General features: G+C 43.7%; 1 protein-coding gene across 2 annotated transcripts in view; it reads right to left on the bottom strand.

The window, feature by feature from the left end:
• Window positions 1-2,139: 2,139 nt before the first annotated feature.
• The window catches only part of FAM155A (family with sequence similarity 155 member A), a 609,369-nt gene continuing 597,711 nt past the window's right edge, over window positions 2,140-13,797 (bottom strand). The window contains exons 3-4 of one of the 2 annotated variants that reach the window (XM_027557947.1): window positions 6,173-6,218; window positions 3,822-4,291 (exon numbers count right to left, since the gene is read on the bottom strand). In XM_027557947.1, the coding sequence (XP_027413748.1) occupies window positions 6,196-6,218 (23 nt within the window). In that variant the 3' untranslated portion in view covers window positions 3,822-4,291; window positions 6,173-6,195. Of the gene's footprint in view, window positions 4,292-6,172; window positions 6,219-13,797 lie in introns of both variants that reach the window. The other variant, XM_027557945.1, reaches the window with a different exon arrangement.

The following is a 13,797-nucleotide window of genomic DNA, read 5'->3' on the forward strand; positions in this document are numbered from 1 at the left end:
GCATCTACATTCAAAAAACTAAGGTCATGACATCTGGTCCCATCACTTCATGGCAAATAGATGGGGGGGAAGTATAAACAGTGACAAATTTTATTTTCTTAGGTTCCAAAATCACTACAGATGGTGACTGCAGCCATAAATTAAAAGATGCTTGCTCCTTGGAAGAAAAGTTTTGACAAACCTAGATAGCATATTAAAAAGCAGAGACATCACTGCATCAACAAAGGTCAGTATAATCAAAGCTGTGGTTTTTCCAGTAGTCATGTACGGATGTGAGAGTTGGACCATAAAGAAGGCTGAGAGCCAAAGAATTGATGCTTTCAAACTGTGGTGTTGGAGAAGACTCTTGAGAGTCCCTTGGACTGCAAGGCGATTAAGCCAGTCAATAATAAAGGAAATAAACCCTGAGTATTCATTGGAAGGACTGAAGCTGAAGCTCCAATACTTTGGCCACCTGATGAGAAGAGCTGACTCACGGGAAAAGACCTCAATGCTGGAAAAGATTGAAGGCCAGAGGAGGAGGGGGAAACAGAGGATGAGATGTTTGAATGGCATCATCTACACAATGGCCATGAGTTTGAACAAACTCCAGGAGATGGTGAAGAACAGGGAAGCCTGGTGTGCTGCAGTCCATGAGGTCATAAACAGTTGGACATGATTTAACGACTGAACAACAATAGTATCGTAATCCATTATCTACTATTCAGTGGTCACCCAGCATGAGGAAAAGAGAATAAGATGATGATAAAGGTGTAGTGTCTGAATTTTTTCTGTGCAGAACATCAAGCATGTTATTGAGTAGGAGAACCACTGCTAATGATCCTTGGATGTAGCGAGATCTGTGTTTTGGTGAGTTTATGGGCTCAGTCGTATCCGACTCTTTGAGAAACCATGGACGGCAGTCCGCCAGGCTCCTCTGTCTACGGCATTCTCAATGGTTGCTCCCTAATTTTGTCAAGGAGTCAGTGTCTATTTGAATCCATTAGGTGATCAGAGGAAAAGCTGCTCTAGCTCACTGAGTCAGTGGAAAGGCCGCAGGGAAGTGGTTACGTGTTTACCATCACAAACACTGGGCACAGAGAGCCCTCTCACCGTGGAGTACATGGCAAGCAAAGACTGAGCCAGAATTACAGACGATTCCAGCCAGCGCAGGCTGACAAGACTTTCCCCTCCCCACCCTACCCTCCCCTCCTCACCTAGACGAGAAGTGCATACTCATGACACTGCTGTTTCTCCCAGCTGTTGAACTTGCCTTTTGGAGGACTTACCTCTCACTGACAGTACTGGTGGTTTTGGTTTCCCTCTTTGGGCTGCCACTTACCCAAACCAAAGCTAAAACAGGGGCAGGTGGAACCTTCCAGTCCCCTTCTATTGGACAAGAATCTCAACCATGCACACAAAGAGATTAGTATGAACAGAAAATGAAACCCTGTTGTCAAGGGATACTATGTGTCAGCATTTGGCTCAGTGTCTAGATGCATTAAGTTCTTGGCATCCCTGGAAGAGTGGGTGCAGCTTGCATCTGGGTTGTTGCGTCATCTTCCTGAAGGAGTGGAAATGCCTCTGGCAAGAACAGAAGCAGGAGGAACATTGAAGGAAGGGACAGCAGCGGGGTGGTATTTGCCAGGCAGAGGGAGGTGAAGGTCAGGGCACACTTTGCTCTGGTCATTTTCTTACGGTCATGAAGAGCTCAGTGGAAAAGGAGTTCAGCTGCTAAGTTCCTCCTCCTGAGTCCTCATCCATCCCTCCCCTTCCAGTAGTCACGGCTCTCTACCCCTTCTCATTGCACCCTCAACTCCACTGAAATCTATAATCTACCAAAATGGTGAGGCACTACCACAACTCTCTTCCCAAAGTGTCACAAAATGTAATGCAGCGTCTGTGTCCCCCAGCCACTCGCCACCCACTGTCCCCAGAAATAGCGCCATCGTTCCCATATGTTACAAATACTACGCCTGTGTGTGTGCACGTGTGAACGTGTGTTTGCATTTGCATAAAAAACAATTTTCAAAAAAGGAACGAAAACTGGAGAATTTTGCATTTTGGGTGGGTTTTTTTGTTGTTGTTGTATTTGCGCAGACCTTTTTAGGATTTTCAGTCTCAACAAAACACTATTAAAACAAAGAATCTAGTAAAATATTTGTGCATGTACTGCTAAACAATTCTAGCAATTTTATTAAGCAATACCTTTATTATTTTGAATATTCTTAACAGACTGGAACAAAACAGGTTTTTGTTTTTTTTTTATTCAAAACAAAATATGCATACTGTAACGCGTGTCGCAGAGTTAGGTATGATGCAGAGATTAAAGTTTTGTTTCAACGAAAACAAATGCCTGGGGGAATTTCATAGCTAGAAAGTTAAGAACTAAATTTTGTTCGCTAACAGGACCTGTTCCATGGTTTACCTTCGTCTCCCAGCTGTACAGCAGTCATCCCTGAATCGCAGTTCCCGAGTGTAGTTAGAGAATAGTAAGGAATGTGAAGTGGTTATTTTTTTAAAATTATTTGTTTTGTTTTAAAAACAGCCCTTATTAACTCTTCCTTTCACTGATTCTACAGTAAACTCATAAAAGCCTTGTTTGTTTGTTTGTTTTTAAGAAAGCAAATTCATAGACACTCAGCGGGTGAAATGTTCCCACAAAAAGGAAAAATACAAACAGAGCAATCCGAGTTCTCCTCTCGTCTTCAACTACCTGGAGCATGTGAGGGAGACAACGATTCTGCACTTGAATGAAGATGGCTACCCTATTTTTTGAAAAGAAGGTCTTTTCCATAATGCTGAATTGGATACACTTTATACCTGGAGGAATTAAAAACCCTGTGTAGGGGAATACTGGGGTGAAATGGTCTAGATTCTGTATGCAGTGGTGTCTACGCATATCTGCCAACTCCCCCGCAACAGAAAAGGAGGAAAAAGAAGTCCAGATTTGAGTCCTTGGATTCCTGTCCCCCTGACCATGGGCGGCACATGCTCGAGTATTCCTGCAACAGAACTGAAATTCTAATGAAAGCCCAGCCGCCTGCAGGCTTTCGTGGCGGGGGCGGGGAGGTCCCCACCTGCTCACACCCCCTACCCTGGGCGGCTGCCTCCAGCCACCTGACCAGCGAGGAAGGCCTGGGGCCCTTGGGATGAACCCAACGGAGTTCAAGGTAACATAAAGATGTGTTAACTGTTTGATGCCACCTGTTAAGGAGAGCACTTGTTTGTTCAGATAGAAGGGGGCCCCCCTTTCTGCAACAGCGGCTCAGAGGCCCAGCGGAGCAGGCGCTGTGCCCACCATGGCGGCGACAAGGACTGAAGCAAGCGGATGGCATCTGCTGGGGAGGGAGTCCCCGGGCGGGCAGGGTCGGGGACGTGGGTTCCTTAGGCAGGAGGGAGAGTTAGGGAGCTTTTTATTTTATTTATTTTTTCTTGTTTTCTTTTTTTTTTGTCTTTTTTTTCTTTTTTATGATTTTTTTGTGTGTTTGTGTGTGTGTTGTAGTTTTTTTTTGTTTTTTGTTTGTTTTTTTGGCTATACCGCAAGGTCATAGCTGTCATTCCGCTAATAGAAACAGACAGGACATGAGACAGAACTATCTGATGAACACACACAATGACTAGAAATATATATATATAGAGAGAGAGAGAGACAGTGAAAAGACTTAGTTTACCTCTGAGAAACCATCCCCCAAAATAAAGCCTGTATTAACAAGTGCAAAAACAAAACAGATAAACTCAAGTCCAAAGGAAAGCAAAGAAAACCTCCAAACATTAAAACACAGTGTATAAAATGGTGTGAGAAATCGAAGTCACTTTCCAGCCTTTTAGTCCGTAAAAAGCTGTGCGTGTGTGTGTGTGTGTGTGTGTGGTGTGTGGTGTATGTATGTGTGTGTCTCCTGGTTTGGATTCAGGCCATCCAGGCCCTGCGCCAAGGGATGCACGCACAGGTCCGGTACCCAGGCGGGGATGTGCGCGGGCGGGTGGCCGGGGCTGCGAGGATGCTCCAGGGTGCGGAGTCCCTACTCCTCGCTGGCGGAGCGTTCGTCCAGCGTGTGGACGCCCCCGACGCCCAGGGCCGTGGCGTTGTGCGCCACCGAGGCCGTGAGGACCGTGTGGAGAAGCATCAGCACGAGAACGCACAGTCTAAGTCTGCTGGGGCCGAGCCTGGGCGCCGACGAGGCCGAGAGCGACGTCCGGGGGCAGGCGCCGCCTCTGTCCCCTGCCCCCTTGGAGGGGCTCTTGGGTTTTGCTTCTCTCCTGACGTCACAGCATTCTGGTTCATCATTGGTTAGAAAGGTTTCGTAGAGCCCTGGGTGGGGGATGAAGAGAGCGCAGGGTTAGCCGGAGGGGAAGGTGGGCAGAAAGGTGCTCAGAGCGGAGGGCAGTGGATGACCTTAATGTCTGATCCACCGCACCATCAGAGCGAGTGTAGAAGAAAGTCGCGGCACTACGGTCTGGGTCAGAGGCCCACCGTGCTCCCAAACCAGCACTTTCAGCTTCCTCACTGTTCTTTTTTTGGACTCTTGGTGGTCACCCTCTGAGAGTTCTGGCTTGTGATGGATATTCGGGGATGAAAGATTTCATTACATCCAAATCAGAATCCCACGTTCTGGATCCATGTGGTGCCACCAAAGACATTCAGCCACCATTATTTTTTTCTTTAATAGGACTGTGATTAATTAGTGCAATGCGTAAAGTGACACCACCTAGTTATACTTTAGAATATTTAGGATATTTCATTTAGGAAACAACCACCCAATTGTAATACCAGAGCTACAGGGACCATGTCAATAATCACTTCCTTTCCGGAACCTCACCATGGTTCACATCTCCCTTAATGGGCTTAACCATCTACACACCAAGTAGGTGACCCTTTTCCAAACACGTCTCTTATTCTTCCATTTGCTCTTATCCTATTGATGACTGCTTAAACTGAAGCCTTTTTTGTCTTCTGCCTGGACCTCTGCCCCACGCTTCTCCCTTTCCAATTCTCCAACACTGCTTTTCAGTAATTGTGGGTGTAACTCGTCTCCCACTCGCTTATTTTCTCTCCTTTTTTTTCCTTCCCTAGTCACAGAATCTCAATCGCTTTTATCTTTCCCCTTCTTCCTCTAAAAATACACACTGTTCTTACTTTTAAATTGACAGATGGATATGTTGGAAACTTTTCAGGGGTGAAAAAATAAAACAACTGGCTTTCTATAACCTCTCCAATCTCATTTCTTGTTACATCATGTATAACATTTTTATGAGGTTACTTAAGCCATTTTGTATCTTTTTTTTTTTTTTTCTACTTGACTAAAACATTTTCTCACGAGAGTATGGTGTTTCTACATCAATTTTATTGTTACTCTTAAGCCTGAAAACCTTAAAAATGATGATGGATTAGCTGTAAGGATTGAATATGATTATGTATGTAAAGTGCTTGACTCAGGACACAGCACAGAGAAATAACTTGAAAAAATCTGGCTACTCTGAATTGTAATCACTATTCTTAATGTCTCAGGCTTCCCTGGTGGCTCAGATAGTAAAGAATCCACCTGCCAAAGCAGGAGACCTGGGTTCCATCCCTGGGTCGGAAAGATCCCCCTGGTGAAGGGAATGGCTACCCACTCCAGTGTTCTTGCCTGGAGAATCTCATGGACAGAGGAGCCTGGAGGGCTACAGTCCATGTGGTCAAAGAGCATTGGACACGACTAAACGACTAACATGCACAATAATGTCTCTCTGACTCTACTTAATTCATGAAATCTAGTCTCCTGTCTTCTCTTTCAGACTCACTGCTCAGGGCTCCAGACATCCTGAACTACTGGCAGTTCTCAGAACATGTGACACTTTCACCCAAATCTGTACCACACAGCCCAAGCTTCTTTCTGGAATTTTCTCCATCAATTTATAACTTTAATTTCTCTTTCAATAGAGCAATTACATTTTTTCTTTTAATCACAATTGCTCATTTTCATGTCAATTTCCTTATGTGTCACTGTACGAGCAAAAACTATACAGTATCAGCCTCACATTCCCAATATGTTGCAGAATGTCTGAATAAAATAGATACTTAATGAGATTTGTTACATGAATAAACTCAATATATATTTACTCAGTAAAAGAGTCTATTAAATAATATATTATACAATGCAACCTTCATTTCTTAAACAAATGACCAAGGTATCCTTATAATGATGCTTACAATAGTCATTTCTTCTTAGGCATTCAAAGGTAAACTTCACCTTCGCCTAGGTAGAATATGGAAAAAAAAACTGAATTAATGAGGTCTGCAGCTCCGACATTTTTATTGTATGATATTTTCTGTTTTCAAATAAGATACCTCATTGAGACTAGTCATTTATTGAAGTATATGTTTTTCAAAATTATATTCTTCAAAGAAGAGTTTATAGTTAAGATTATAACAATAGAAATCTAAAGGGCATTTAGATTAACATTTTGGAATGTTAACAGTCAGAATACAGAATAGGTTTAACAATGTCATCCAAATAACAAGTTCTTCCCAAGTTGCTCAGAACCAGCTTGCTGATTTATACCTGAAGTCATTTCAGAAAAAAATAAGGTAATTCATTCAGGTCAGTACATGTACTCTTCTTGACTAAAAAATTAATACTCTTTCCCTTTTCCATTTGTTAAGAATTTTTATTCAGAGTTACGCATTCATATTAGTCATCAAATACTTCTATAAGATACTTTATTAAAAAGTTCATCCACCCTCCCATCTCAAATTCTTCCTCCTCAGAGGCAAATATTGCCCTTCTTTTCTTTCTTTCTGTACTAGCTCCATTTCTAGAAATAACCTACTTTACATTTTTCTTGATTTTTCTTTTTTTTTTTTTTATCACTATCTATAGATCTCCCCCTACCCAGGACACATGAGGATAAAACATTCATTCTGAGCCTTCTCCAGGCAAAAGTAACCCCCATTCCTCCATGGTGTAGCAAGTTTAATACGTATGTTCCTTTATTGCTGCTGCTGCTGCTAAGTCGATTCAGTTGTGTCTGACTCTGTGCAACCCCATAGACGGCAGCCCAGCAGGCTCCCCCGTCCCTGGGATTCTCCAGGCAAGAACACTGGAGTGGGTTGCCATTGCCTTCTCCAATGCATGAAAGTGAAAAGTGAAAGTGAAGTCACTCAGTCGTGTCTGACTCCTAGCGACCCCATGGACTGCAGCCTACCAGGCTCCTCCATCCATGGGATTTTCCAGGCAAGAGTACCAGAGTGGGTTGCCATTGCCTTCTCCATGTTCCTTTATTAGGATGCTGTAAAAACAAGTCTCAACTCAGATGTGCAATGAACTTTCATTTTCTGTTCTTATTCCAGTTTTTCCTAGAGATAACGATTATCTTAGAGTTTTCTACGTACTTACTAATTCAATACCCGTACTTTGCCAACTCTTGCCTATCAGCTTTATTTCCCTAAACTATCTCCTACAGTCTTTAACCATCCAGACTGGTTGCTTTTATGCCTAATGCAGATTCCAGCCTGAAAACTCCAATGAACTTCCCTCTTGGCAGTGCTGGCAGCCTCTCTCCTTTCTCTTTTTCCATATTCCTCTTAGCTCATTTTGGTGGACCAGGCATCTAGTATTTTCATAAGGACAAATTCTAGAGTAAATTTCTGAGAAGCTGTATGCCTAAAATGCTTATCTCACATTTAACTGATCATTTGGCTGATCGTGGAATTCCAGTCTAGAAATTCTTACCCTTCAGATTTATTTGAGCATTACTCCCATAACTTCTCCCCACGTGGCTCAGTGGTAAAGAATCCGCCTGCCAATGCAGGAGACATAGGGAACCTAGCTTCGATCCCTGGGTCGGGAAGATCCCCTGGACGAGGAAATGGCAACCCACTGCAGTATTCTTGCCTGGAGAATCCCACGGATAGAGGAGCCTGACGGGCTACATTCCGTGAGGCTGCAAAGAGTCGGACACGACTGAGAGACTAATACCATATAATAATTTTATTGAGGTTGTCTCTTTTTAAAATTGCTGGCACTGTAATTTCCGAGAGCTCTTTTATATACACTCTGCATTTTCCTAGGTGGCTGTTCTCGCTTCGCAGTTGCTTGTATCGCTTGAGCTTATTCCTGTGCTTTTGCTTTGTCCTGTTTCATTTCCTCCCAGCGTGTGTTCTGTTTTCTCCGGGTTGCTTTTCTCTTCTTTGTTTGCCTCTTTTTTTTTTTTTTTTTAACATGGGAAGCCCTGCTCATGTCTGTCACCCGGTCCAACAGTTTTTTCCAACCATCTCCAAAAAATAGGGTTCCCCTCCCACAAGGGAATATGCCAGCATTTTTCTCTGCCGAGGGAGCATGGGTTGGGAAGACGCCTCATAAACACACTTCCACCAGGTCCCCTTATGTCGTCCCCTCCTCCCAAGTGTTCCATGGTGTCCATTCCTGTGTCTGGGTGGAGACTTGTGGAGAAATCTGGTTGACTCCTTGCTTCCTCTCTGCTGCTTTAGCTTTCGTTTCCCCAGGCATCAGCAAATCCTTTCAAACAGGCACTGAACTTCTTTCTGGCTTCTACGAGGGCGTGGTGGTTGTCGCCCCATCCAGTCTTCTGCCCTTTTGGATTTCTGTCTGGTAACAGTGTCTTTCTCTCAGGTCTGCCTGGAAAGCTCTGCTGCACTCTTTCCTCCAGCCGTCTGCTCTGTCCCCGTGTCTGGTCACCCCTCCAGCCAGGACTGCTGCCTGCAGCTGGATCAAGCCTGTCTCGGGGTCTCCCTGGAAACTCCCCGAGCACAGGCCCTGGGCAGCCACCTCCAACAACCAGGGCACCTGTGAAAGCCAAACCAGCCTCAGGCCTGTGAAAGCCACACCAGCCTCGGATTTTTTTTTTTTTTTTCTATCTGCTGAATAACCTTCTTCTCTTACTCCCTCACAGGTGTGGTTCCGAGTTCTTCCTGCTCAACCACCTGGACCCAGATACTTCCTGGGAAAGCCAACTTAGAGCAACTGACTCTTCCTCCTCATTCAAAGGAGCCATAAGGACACATTACCAAATGAAGGAATTTTTCAAACAATAATCTCATTGCACAAATGTGTAAGGGGATGAACAAAGGACAAAGGCAAATTTTCAGTTAACGAAATGTTGTTCTGATACATTTTGCTACAAACTCTTCTCTTTGCAATATCTATCTGACATGAATTATAACAACTATATTCTTGATCTTTTAATACTTTTCTCTGTACTGTGTTGTACACTGTAGAGTTTCACAGTGATTTGAAAGGACAGTTCAATTCACTTACACTCACTGTCAGACCTGTAGTGCGTGTTCTTGCCTTAATCATCATGTAACAACATTTGCAAACATTTAAAAGTGTTTCTTGACCATTTCCTTTGTTGCTTATCTAATCATTTGCAGTGTGGATTTACGCGCATATCTTCTAATTTGTTAAATATGTGCAATTATTAATTCTACTAGAACTTACCTTTTATTTAAAAAAATCACACATTTGGACACATTTGTCTGATTATCAGGATCAATGATGAGGAAGTTGTCAAAATTTTACTTCCTTCAATTTCTAATCCCTCATCGTTTTTGAGGCTATAATCAGATGTTTGAAACTTATTTATTATCAAATTACTAACATTTTGTATCTTCCCCTCAATGACTATTAATAATAATTGCCTATTGTTTTAAATGTACCTTACTCAGGGATTATTCAGGTGCATTTAAAAGAAACTTACTAAGAGCTAATACAGGCAACAAAACCAAACCAAACCAAGTACAGTTAATGGGAAGAATATGACAAAAATTCAAGGCTATTCCATAGTCAAAACTATGGGTTTTCTAGTAGTCATGTATGAATGGGATGTAAGAGTTGGACCATAATGAAGGCTGAGCACTGAAGAATTGATGCTTTTGAACTGTGGTGTTGGAGAAGACCTTTGAGAGTCCCTTGGACAGCAAGGAGATCAAACCAATCAGCTTTAAAGGAAATCAACCCTGAAAATTCGCTGGAAGGACTAATGCTGAAACACCAATACTTTGGCCACCTGATGCGAAGAGCCAACTCGTTGGAAAAGATCCTGATGCTGTGAAAGATTGGGGGCCGGAGGAGAAGTAGGTGACAGAGGATGAGATGCTTAGATAACATCACTGACTCAATGGACATGAGTTTGGGCAAACTCCAGGAGATGGTGAAGGACAGGGAAGCTTGGCATGTTGCAGTCAGTCCATGGGGTTGCAAAGAGTTGGACACGACTGAGCTAATGAAAAACAACAGCCTTTCTTCATTTCATCTTGTTTTCCGTCCCTTTCTGTCCAAGCTGGCCATGTTTCTGCTAATATAAAATTCTCACTGACTTTGTGAGACTTGATGTCACAAGGTTCACCCCATTAGGCAAGAAGCTCCCCCACAAGCCCTTCCTAGATAGTCCCTCCTATACTTTTGGCTGCTCCTCAAAGGGCTGAGGGGAATCTGAGTCACACCTAATCGCTTCGAAAGCCTTTTGTGTAACTTAATGCTCTGACCTTCCAAACTTCCCGAGGTTGTAGAATGGTTGTACAGACACAACCTCAGGATTTTTGTTTTGTTTTCTCTAGGGCATGATTTCCCAAGAGCAATTTTTTTTCTTTTAAATCTTTTGCCATCTCGGTAGACTGAGATTTTCCCAAATCATCAAATCCTGGTTTCCTGATTGTTGTATGTCTCTCCTTTTGCATTTTGTTATAAGTAGCAAGAAAAAACCAGGTCACACCTTAAACATTTGCTTGGAAATCTCAGCTATGGAGCCAACATCATCGCTTAGCATCTCTGCTTTCCAGCTAACTGCAGATACAATTTTGCTAACCTTTCTTTCTTTTAAAATCCATTTATGTATTTTTGGCCACGTTGGGCCTTAGTTTCTGCATAGGGTTTCACTAGTCTCGGCTCCTGTGTGTAGTTGCCCTGTGGCATGTGGGATCTTATTTCCCTGACCAGGGATCGAACCTGTATCCTCTACCTTGGAAGGCTGATTTTTAATCACTGGACAACCAGAGAAGTCCCCTCTGCTAAGCTTTTTGATACCACTGAAGATGTTTCCAATTTCCATAAACACTTTCCTCATTCCCTTCTGAGGCCTCCCTGGCAGGTTTGAATGACCATATTCCTACTAACATCCTTTTGAAGGCAATCTGGGCTTTCTCTATCATGCTTCTCAGAATTTTTCTAACTTATTCCACTGCCTGGTTCCAAATGCATCTCTGCATTTCTAGTCAATCCTAAAGGAAATCAACCCTGAATATTCAGTGGAAGGATTGATGCTGAAGCTGAAGCTCCAATACTTTGGCCACCTGATGTGAAGAATAAACTCATTAGAAAAGACCCTGATGCTGGGAAAGACTGAGGGCAGGAGGAGAAGGGAGCAACAGAGGATGAGATGGTTGGATGGCATCACCAACTCGATGGACATGAGTTTGAGCAAACTCTGGGAGATAGCAAAGTACAGGGAAGTCTGGAGTGCTACAGTCCAAGGGCTCACAGAGAATCAGACGCAACTTAGCAACTAAACAGCAAAGGCATTTGTTATAGCTGCACTCCACTTCTATGTGCTGGAATCCCTATTAATTTTCCATTTATTGCTGCTATAAAAAGCTGTCACAGACATCAGAGTGGCTTAAAATGGCATCCAGATATAGCCTCACAGCTCAATATGTTGGAGCCTGGAACCAGCCCAGGCTCCAACCTATTGAGCTGTGAGCTTACACCTGGATGCCATTTTAACCCAGGATGATGTTGGTGACAATATCTTATGAGGCTGAAATCAAGGCGTTGGCCATGATTCTCCAAACTGCGTCAGGAGGCTGGCAGAATTTAGTTTCAAGTGGCTGTAACACTGAACTCTCTCCTACCTTGCTGGTTGCTGCCTGGAGACTCTTGAGCATCCAGACACCTCCTGGGTCCATGGCTCACGAGCCCCTTTCTCAGTCTTGAAATCTAACAACAGTGGATTGAGTCCTTCCCATGCTGTCCATCTCTGTGATCTCTCCTTCAGCTTCATCTTTCTGGCTGACACTTCTGTATCCTGTGATTACGCTGGGTGGGCCTGGATAACCCAGGACGGTCTCTCTAGTTTAAGGTCAGCTGATTGGCCACCTTAATGCCATGTGAAAAGTCCTTTCTGCCATGTAATGTGCCATATTCATGGGCTTATCAGGAAAGACCACAGGGGCTAAAATCTTGGCTACGACACAGACGTTAATATCCTTCTCATTTCACTGTGGGTTTGGATACCTTGTGACATCTCTTTGGATATTTCATATATTTGTTGTTTTCTTTTTTTTTTTTTGAATTGGAATTTGATGTATCACTTTTTATTTAATTTTTTTGTAAATTAATTTATTTAATTGGAGACTAATTACTTTACAATATTGTGGTGGTTTTTGCCATACACTGACACGAATCAGCCATGGGTGTACGTGAGTTCCCCATCTTGAACCTCCCTCCCACTTCCCTCCCCATCCCATCCCTCAGGGTTATCCCAGTGCACAGGTCCTGAGCGCCCTGTCTCATGCATCAAACCTGGACTGGTTGTTTTCTAAAATTTCAAGAAATTATATCTCCACATGGCTTCTTTGCAGCTTCTCCTGCTGGGGCTCTTACAATCTAACCATGGTTTTCTTCCACACTGGAGAAATCCCTTCTAGCATGGCTTGGATTATAAATTCCTTTCCCCACTGCCGCCTTCATACCATTTTGTTGTTTCATTTTGTTTTATCCACATGGGGTGGACTCTGCTCCTTCCCTGCAATGCTTCTTCCTCTTGTCACCTTCAGCTGTCACGTCTCTCCTGGAGGCAGGACCGTCTTCAGGGTGAGTGAACGGACATGAAATGGGCAAATGTCAGCTCCCTTCCCGACACCCCACAAGTCCTTAGTAGGAAGGCTTCCTCAAACCCGTCCAGGAAGCTCATTCAGTGTCTAGAGAGTGGATCCTGGCTTTTGTGGGCAGACGCCCTGCTGCACAGGCAGGACTGGGGAGAATATGTTGGCTCAGACGTCAGCTCAGGGCCTTTAACCCATCACCGAGCTCCTTCTCCTTCTGTTCTGCTCTCTCTCTGTCCCCAGAGCAGCTCGTGGTCGTCACAGGGTCCCAGTGGCAGAATGGTCCCCGCATGGGCTGCAGTCTGCTCTCAGGGCCTGCTCTGCCGGCCCACACGGTTCTGTGTTCCCCAGAGGCCTGCACCTGCCTTTGCCCTCCTGTACATTTTTAAAAACAGTCTCTGTTTTAGCCATGTCCCACTTCCTAGGTTTTATAGCTTCCATGAATGTATCCCTTTTTGTAGTTTTAACTTCAACTTCAGTAAGAGTCAGAGGTAGGTGGAAAGTCAAAGTCTGGCTTCAGCTTGCCACCTTGAATGGGAAGTCATGCCCAAACTCAAATGCAGTGGTCTGCTCATTACCAAGACTACTTTTTGGAGGGCTTCCCAGCAGCGCTCGTGGTAAAGAACCCGCCGGCCAATGAAGGAGATGTAAGAGACGCAGATTCAGTCTTTGAGTTGGGAAGATCCCCTGGAGAAGGGAATGGCAACCCATTCCACTATTCTTGCCTGGAGAAGCCCATGGACAGAGGAGCCTGGAGGGTTACAGTTCATGGAGTCACAAAGAGTGGGACACGACTAAAGGGACTCAGCACAAGACCACTTTTTACTACACATAAATCCTTAGCATTTCAAAAGACAGTTTCTGAAATTAGTGTTTCACCTTTAATATCTTTTTGTTTTATGTTTGTTACAACAGTGGTTTCACGTGTATATAACCTAGTATTTATTTAGAAATAACATACAAAAAATATATAATTGCACCAGTATCCAAATTGT

Source organism: Bos indicus x Bos taurus, chromosome 12 (genome assembly GCF_003369695.1).
Source record: "Bos indicus x Bos taurus breed Angus x Brahman F1 hybrid chromosome 12, Bos_hybrid_MaternalHap_v2.0, whole genome shotgun sequence".
Taxonomy (NCBI): Eukaryota; Metazoa; Chordata; class Mammalia; order Artiodactyla; family Bovidae; genus Bos; species Bos indicus x Bos taurus.